Source organism: Coloeus monedula (genome assembly GCF_965178545.1).
Source record: "Coloeus monedula genome assembly, chromosome: 1".
Taxonomy (NCBI): Eukaryota; Metazoa; Chordata; class Aves; order Passeriformes; family Corvidae; genus Coloeus; species Coloeus monedula.
In genome coordinates this window covers 44,949,126-44,957,935 of record NC_138781.1, presented here as the reverse complement: position 1 = coordinate 44,957,935, position 8,810 = coordinate 44,949,126, and the positions used below count along the sequence as shown (strand labels likewise).

At 43.5% G+C, this 8,810-nt stretch overlaps 1 protein-coding gene across 1 annotated transcript in view; it reads left to right on the top strand.

Annotated features, from left to right (window-relative positions):
- Positions 1 to 2,066: 2,066 nt before the first annotated feature.
- TMC2 (transmembrane channel like 2) overlaps positions 2,067 to 8,810 on the top strand; it is a gene marked incomplete at both ends in the record, with an annotated part of 45,463 nt that continues 38,719 nt past the window's right edge. The window contains 6 exons of the mRNA XM_082276591.1: positions 2,067 to 2,112; positions 2,426 to 2,473; positions 4,414 to 4,503; positions 4,564 to 4,810; positions 5,543 to 5,695; positions 7,823 to 7,913. Of these exons, the coding sequence (XP_082132717.1) occupies positions 2,067 to 2,112; positions 2,426 to 2,473; positions 4,414 to 4,503; positions 4,564 to 4,810; positions 5,543 to 5,695; positions 7,823 to 7,913 (675 nt within the window). The remainder of the gene's footprint in view (positions 2,113 to 2,425; positions 2,474 to 4,413; positions 4,504 to 4,563; positions 4,811 to 5,542; positions 5,696 to 7,822; positions 7,914 to 8,810) is intronic.

Below are 8,810 nucleotides of genomic sequence, written 5' to 3'. Positions count from 1 at the left end.
CGTGCAAAAAGCATCTGAGCACGCCTTGGTGGAAAGAAGGGGTAAGGTCCATGAAAGGACAAAGGGTAATGGTTTTAAACTAAAAGAGGGCCAATTTAGCTTGGGTACAGAGAAAGGTTTTTGACAATGCGGGTGGTAAAACACTGGCACAGGTTGCCTGGAGAGGTGGTGGATGCCTCCTGCCTGGGAACAGTCAAGGTCAGGTTGGACAGGTCTCTGAGTGACCTGGTCTCGTCGAAGATGTCCCTGCTCATGCAGTGGAGTTGGAACAGATGGCCTTTAAAGGTCACTTCTTGCCCAAACCATTCTGTGATTCCATGAAGCAGAAGCAGTGTTATCACTGAGTACAGTATTGGAGGGGTAGAGGGTGGGGTGTGATGACCATCCACAGCCCTTTTGCCTCCTGCCACAAGATTCTTCAGAAACTTGATCTTCATTTAACTAGAAGGTCCCTAGATCCTCTGTTTGGGAAAGAGATGCTTGGGACTGAGGCAACTGAAGTATCCTGCAGAAAATCTGTTCCAGTAGCCTCCAGCAGCTGGAAATTTCTCCTTTTTTCCTCGAGCAGTATTAATTCAATGACCTAGCCATCACACTGGAAACAAACCACATCAACATATAGAGCTACAGGTGAAACTCATTCACTGGGAAGACCTTCAAAAGGCACCATCACTGTCTTCAGACCCAGTCAAGCTCACTGGTGTAGGGAACACACAGTGAAAATGCCCTGTGCAATGAACTTGTAGGGTTAGAGTTGTTAATAATGTATGGACACATACCATACATTATGTATTAAGCTCAGGAGAGCTGAGCTAAAGTCAAACATAGATCAAACAATCCATGGGATTGGACTTAAAATACTTGAAAGGTGCCCTTGGACCCAAATTCAGTGAGCAAAAAGCAGCAGAGAGAGGTTCAGGCTGGCACCTCCTCAGTCACTACACCTGATCCAAAGCCGGAGTCATCAGCATGCGCCAGTGGCAGTGGCAGCTTCAAGCTGATCTCCACAACATGCCTCTCTTTTGGGAGGAAAGGAAGGAATTAACACTCTCCCTGTTAATCTCTGGAAAAAAGTCATTATGCCAGGTCCTCGAGGGACACCTGTGCAAGCCAAGGGTCTGCAGCACGTGTGTGCTGCAGATGGTGTGAGGGTAAGCTCTCCCTTTGGGAAACCAAGAGAAACCCCTTAGGTTTGCCCTCTGAGGACGCTACAGCTGAGGCAGACGGTGCAGGTTTTACTCTGGAGACCGCTCAGACAAACCTATTCTTGGCCCACTGAAAAACAGCAAGCTGCAGCATGCAATACAATACTTTGTGGTACTAAAGGACCTTCCAAATGAGGGTCTCACATTAATTAATTAAGCCTCAGAGCACCTAGAAGGAAAATCTATCCTATTTTACCAGCAAGTGCAATGAGTATGCAAAGGTCACAGAGAATAGAGGAGCAAAGGAAAGAGAGATCCTCGTATCCTGACTCCTGACTCCTTGCTGCATCTATTAGCTCATGAGTCCCCTCCAAGGGACACACATGTAGGACAAAAGGTGACCCACAGCTGTGTCCCAAGGTGCACTGGCTGAGAGATTTAATAAGATGCAGGAGAATGACTAACGGAGTTACACAGATTGACTCAGGTCAGTAAAGAATATGGCATTAAGAAAATTGATCCTTTGAAAGCCTCCAGCCACATGCTTATGTCAGAACCAGACGTGACTTGTCTCTGTGTTTCATACGACACCACCAAATACCCACCAAAGGGCTTTCCTTCATGTTTAAATAATGAAATGCAATGTAATGCCAACAGGTGCTTTTTTCACAGGGAGAAGGGAGAAGAAGGGAAAGTGTTTGGGTGGGCTGAGGCAGAGCCCAGGTTTTTTCCTGCCTCTCCCACCCCTCCCTGTTCTCATGGCTCATGAGCAAGAGGTCGCTGACAGCTGGACAGGCCCGTCTGTCTGCAATGCCGAGGAGACAAGCACATGGGCACTGGAAGAGAGAGTAACCTGTGTATGACTGGGGTGTGTATGCAGCGTAGCGGCTACGGTGTCTGTGCGATAGACGGGAGGCTGCCATGGGGAAGAAAAAGAAAAGTGCTCTACAGGTCATCCTGGAAGATGGTTGGTATCACTGTGAGATTATTTCAGTTTGCATGCTGCCTAATACTTGACTAAACCTCTTGGGGCTTCCCGAGCACACTATTTTGCGTCTCTCAAAAATCATACAATTTCAGTTTGCTTGGGCAGGGAGCTTTTGTCAGTCTGCCAGACTGAAGTAAATATTAAGAGCATCGCTGTAGGGAAAGAATATAATGTATAATCAATAAGGGACGTTCTGCCAAGCTCAGCTGGCACTTAAAGGTTAGCTGTGTAAAGCATCACATGTGTAAATTCCAGCAACAAATGCAATTACTCTTTGTTCTTTGTTTTGCAGCTGGAATAGAGTTTGACGGACAAGTTGAAACTGACACAGAGAGTGAAGGTAGGTAGAAGGTAATGTAGAGATTAACAAATGTGGTCTTGTTTGAAATACAAGAGGTGATACCTTTTCTTTTTCTCTCTGACTTGTGACTTGCTCTACGACACGAGCTCTTTCACGAGCTACTTGCAGGCAAGCAGATTTTTCCCTGGAGGTTTGACTTACAATAGTGATATGTATACCACCATTCTTAAGCATTCTGTCCTCTTTTATCCATGTTCCCAGAGTGGGAGGCTGTCAGAGCCCACATCACTTGGGAGTCAGCCCCTAGTAAATCAGGCACTGCAGTAAAGCACCACCCTGTGCAGGGCTGGGACTGCTTTGTGCTATACTGAGGTCCTGCTTGCCCTCCCTGTAATGCTTGCTTACACCGTAATACACTGGGATCTTGATTAATCATAGGCACAAGAAGAAAATAATGAAAATGGATTGAAGGGAGACTTATGACTGTGAGGGAAATCAGGAAAAGGCCATGACAGGACTAAAAACGCCTTTAACTCTGCATGTATACTATAACTAAAGAAAGAGAACTAAGAGGTAAGACCATGCCAGCACTGGATAGGTGATACAAATGTCGCTGTTACTGCAAAAATGGTTCACAATTGTGTCTGTATTACTCACAGAATATGAGAAAGTAAACAGCAAACTACTGGGATTTCATTTAAAAAAAAAAAAATCATATCCACCTTTTCCATATAGGCAAAAGAGGCAGTAAGACAACGGTAACAAATAAATGCTTCACATTTAACCTAACACTTGATAGGTTGCAAATAAGAAAAATATTAGATCATTAGCTATCCAAAATGAACATTTTCCCAAAGAGAGGAGGTGGTCCTTTGACCTAGATGATTGACCAAAATTCAGTTTAGATTGACAATTACATAATAACTGAAACCTTCCTAATGGCTCCTGAGAAATAGTTGGAAGCTTCTTCTCGTTTCCAGCATCAAATGTGACAGCCACTGCCTACTAATTTTTTGCCACTAACAAGCAGAAACTATCAGCTTGTTATTAATTTCTAGCTTTTCACCAAACCAAAAATGCAAAAGCTCAAATTCTTTTTTGCTTCTGTTTTTCTCCCCTTTTAGGCTCCTCATTTTACACTCTGGATCCCATTCCAGCACAATATTCTTCTTCTGTGACAGTATCTCCAACTCTTTTCTTCAGCTAGAAATTTTGGAAAATTGGAAGCCAGATTACTCTGGAAAACTTTCTATTGATTTTAATAGACTTGGTAGTGAAAGAGGTGGAGAAACTTGGGGGGTTTTGAATGTTGTTTTTTTCCTTTTCCATAATATTCTGTAGTTAAATCATGCTCCATTTCAATCCTTTAAGCTGGAAGCACTTCTGGAAAGAAGATATTTTAGTTTGCAATGCCAGTAAGAATGAAAGATTTCTCAGAAACTACCTGGTATTTTTCTTCTCTGAATGCAGACCATCCAATATAAAAGAAAACTCCAAGAAACAAAACCGGATACTGCCTGTGCCGTACCTTTTCTCTCTATAAATAGAAGAACTCCATTCCCAGCCTTGAAAAGTAAACATCTTTCAAGGACATCACATCAACAAGCAAACTACACATTGTGTAACAGACTGCAATTTCTGTTTCCTTTGTTCTGGCGTGTTTACAGGTCAGAGAGATCTCTGTCTGTGCTGTCTGATGGATGGGCTTTTGCATTTGTAACTAATTTCCAGTTTTCTTATGGTCACATACAAGTCACTGATGTGCTCAATTGCACTGTCTTAAATGGGAGTTGCACGACCAAAGAGTTACACCTGGTTCTTGGACAGGGCATAACACAAAACCCATCGAGATCAACAGGCACATGCTCTTTGAATTTGCCAGGGTGTGAGTCAGGTGTCCTGGCTGCCCATGCTTTTCTGATGAATCTTTATTCTGCCAGCATGGATTTCCCAATGTAATTGTCTTTTATCACTTGCAGAAGATGAAGTAAAGGACAAGACAACTAACAAACAACCCCTCAGGGAAACTGGCAGAGCAAGCAGACTTCAAAGCAAAAAGCAAGGGAAAGACAAAGAAGAGAAAGAAGAGAAAGAAGAAAAAGAAGACAAAGAAGAAGAAGAAGACAAAGAAGACAGAGAAGAAAATGAGAGCAAAGAGGAAGACAGTGGCAGCCAACAAAACAGAGCTTCTAGGAGAAAAAACTACCAAAGGAAAAACAGAGATGGAAAAAAGGCAAGAGAGGAAGGAAGCCGGAAGAAAGACAGAGGTAAAACGGCTCCGACCAAAGATCAAAAGGAATCAGAAAACAAAGAAAAGAAAACAACCAAGAGAGGGAAGGAGGGGGAGAACAAACAGAAGAAAGACAGGAAAAACAGGTAATTAAACAATCCCTGACTATGGTGCCTTGCTCGGACTTGCAGCTATACTGACATGCCAGTGGCATATGGATCAGAATGGCAAAACCAATAGACTGCAAGTAAGTTCCTGCTCTCCTAAAAGAGACACAGCAGTGGAAAACAGTTTAAAATGCCACACAATACTAAATGTTTCCAAGCCATTAGTATTTCTCAGCCAGGATCAGGTCTATGCATGTAGTGGAGTCGTAGTACCCACAGCCAGGGGTAGAAAAGCATGCCTAAAGAAGGTACCTTGAGAATTTGAGTCTAGACAAGGTTTTTTGGTTTGTTTATGGAAACATTCCAGTTAAAATGGATCCCCTGTGTTTTCATGTCTCTTCCCCTTCCAAATCTTGGTTGTCCCAACCTTCGACTTCTCCCCATATCTCCCATTTTGTTTTGAAGGTATGAAAACCATTTCTCTGGAGCCAGCTGTAGCCCTGGTAGCTGTAGGCAATGCTTCTATAGCTGAAGTGTACTCCAAAGCATGACACTGAGTGAATTCTAATGCCTCCTCATCATCCTGGCAGGAAACAGCCCTGCTCTGAGTGCGAAGGGCACTGGCATGGCACTGAGCCAGGGGATGTTGAGGCACTGTACCCAGACTGGAGTAGGATCCCCAGGGCCAGCTGCACTCTGCCTACCCCAAGCAAGGCCTTCCCTCTAACCCCTGTAAGTTTTTCTGTGTCCTTTGTTTTGTGTGTCTTCCAGTACTTCTTCTGCTTCCTCCAACTCATCTGACGAGGAGTCACTGTCAGAGGAAGAGCTCGCGATGCTGAAGGAGCAGGTGGAGCAAAAGAAAAAACTGATTTCCACCATGAGGAACAAGCCCTGGAGGATGGTGAAGAAGCTCTCGGTGCTCAGGTACCCATCAAAATGGGTACTCCCACTCCTGAGGTCTCTCCTGGCTTGTGTGTTGTGTGTTGTCAGATGCACTTTGTCTTTCCTTGAAATTACATATTTGCTGCTCCTGTAATACCCCAGTATCAGGAAAAGTGACTGGCAGAACCTGGCCGGTGTGTCTGAGTTCAAACGATCAGAGTTAAAATGTGGAATCTGATTTTCAGCCTCTGTAACCAAAGAACTGACAAAGTGCAAATCTGTTCAACTGATACCCATGGCCAGGTCATCCTACCCTCGTATTTAAAACCAAATGACTCACTACTGTCAGGCTACTTGTTAAAGCAAACTCCGTACCCTGGCTTGCTTATTCATGTCTTTTGTCAGACAGAAATCAGAGCAACACAGTGCCATGTTACTGCACAGCCCTGAGATGGGGATGCTTGGAAAAAATGCTGTGTTAATTGCAGAGGTTTATGGGGCAAAGATAATTCTGCCACACAGCCCCTGATGAAGGTGGGAACAGCTCAGGCAGCAGCAGAGACCCCTTAGTGCAGGGCAATGGGGGACAGTGGATCAGGGCAGACCAGGGAAATCAAAACCAATGGGTCAACAGGGAATGACTCATAACAAGCCATTCCCATACTGGGGCAATGATTCAGCTCCCAGCTCTACTGGTTAAGGATCCTCTGAAACCCCTTTCTATCAGGAGGGATTTCAAAACAGCATTTCAAAGCATGCACAGACCTACAGCGAGTGGTGATGCCCCTGCTCTGTGTTTGCTGAGAGGTTGCTCAGAGCTGCAGGGACTGTGCTGTCAAGGCTGGCATTCACCATGTGTCTCTGCTCCTCTCTTTTATGCCCTGAAGCCCAAGACCTCTTCCATCTTCCAGTAAAATCAGAAATTGCGAACTCTGACAATTACTTCTGAAAATCTGGGTAAAGATCTATAATAGGGAAACTGTATTAAAGCAGCTTTTCCACCTTACAGGCATGCTATGAGCCTGAGCTCGTAACAAATAAATTCTTACCACCCTAAAATTCCAAATTTTTTCAAGAAAAGAAAAAAAAAAAAAGAGCAAAGCAGTTATTCCTGATGCACTTTTTCCCTGTGGTGTAGGATCCTGATTCAATTCTACTTAGGATCATGTTTGATAATGTACCTCCATAGCTTCATCTTATTCCTGAATTATAGCAGTCATTACTACCTACTAATGAACCTAAACAAAACTTTTGCATTGCTTGTGCAGGGGTCTCCAGAAAGGCTCTCAGCATGCTGTACATTCATTAGTTAATTTTGGTTGCATAAACTCAACCCTGAGACAAGAAATTAGTAGCCCAGATGAGGGGTGTAAAACACAAAGAGAGCAAAACAATATGTTCAAGACTTAGAAATCTCACTTTAGGGTTTCAAATGAAGTCACAGGTGATTTTCCTAAGACTACAGGCTGAACTAGCCAGCTATTTATGCCAAGTGGAAGTTTGTCTTTCCCACAGGCTTAGGATGGCAAAAAACCTCCCAGCTCCTGAAATTTAATCTCTTCTCATTGGCAAGGCCAATATACAATATAATTTTATTCATGAGCTAAGCATACTTAGCATAACAGCATCTACCTAGACTACTTTCTCTATTTCCCTTAGAAATCCTGTTGTAAAACTAATTTCATTTTGCAGCTTGATTTTACTCCTGGCTAGTGTACACTCATTCCTTTGGCACTGAGATTATTCCCTTGGGGGGTTTTCACATCTCTGATACTTATCGGGGGAGGTGTTCATGGAGGGAAATTCTGCATCCTCTTGGAGCTTATTTCACTAGGCAATGTTATTTTCTTCTTGACCAATGCATCAGGAGAGAGAAATTATAACAAGCATTCAGGCTGGGAGGGCTCTGCAGCTAGAGAAGTGGGCAGGCTTTTAGTTTGCACCCAAGGAGAAGTATGGAGCAAGATGTGGGGCACATCTCTACATGAACATGAGAGCTTTGGGGACCTGGGTGGGTGTCTGAGCTCTACATGGCAGAGAGCAGAGAGCAGGTAAGGAGAGACACCAAGCTCCCATCTTTGTTGCTTCATTGCCACTGGTGCAGGCAGGGGTGAAAAGTTAAGGACCCCCTTACTATTTTAATAACCTGCTTGTTTGTTTTCCAATTAGGGAGGCACAAGATTTCGTAGAGAAGTTTGAAGGAGCTCTGGGAAAAGGAAAGGGCAAAAAGTTGTATGCATATAAGATGATGATGGCGAAGGTGAGTGCTACAGTGATGTCAGGGAAAGGCTTGGATACTCAATTACGTATTTAGCACATTTTTAGGTTTATTGACCTCTCTTTGGCAAAAGCAGCACAAGGAAATCAGAATAAAGGTTCCTACCCACATTCAAAAAAATAGTAGCTGACTTCAAATATATGACTATTGCAGAAAGAACAGGGGGAAATTTACCCCAAACTGAACCTCATTGTGACCTTTCCTGAAGCAAGGGAGGGTTTTCAGGAGCAGGGAAAACCATGGCTTTCTGGTTGTGATCTCCAAAACCTTGAGCTGTGAGAAGAGGTATCCCTAAAGGGGAAAGAGGCTCTGCCAAACTATTGCACTACCCTTAGTCCTGTAAAATTACATCTTCTCCAGTGACAAGGAGATAATAGGGAGAATGATGGCTGTGTTTTGAGACTGAAGTTGGTAGCCAAGTTGCATGTTGTCATGGAGATTATATTGAGAAGTGCAAAATGGAGCCAGACTTGAGATTATGAAATCAGTGGGAGTTTAGCTGCTGGCCTGGTGAGGAAAGATTCCAGCTCAGAGTTTTATCAAATTAAATTTTGTTTTAAATAGAGTTTATTCTGAACCAATTCTTTCAATCCAGAGCCAGGTCTGAATTTACCACCCCTGTATAATCTGATGAATCCATAGCACAACTGCAGATTTCCAAAAGCCTGGAAAGGTTAAAATTCTTAAAACTCAAATCATAAGTGTGAGCTCTTGGGCATGGGGAGATTTTGGATTGAAGTGAGTTTCTCAAATAGCCCAAAAGATAAGACCCAGACCAGAGTTCCTGCTTTGGGCTTTACACCCTCACCTAACCATGCTACTAAACTCTGATATTAGAAAGCCCTGCTTCAGAGAAGACCCCCTTTTCACATCTCTCAT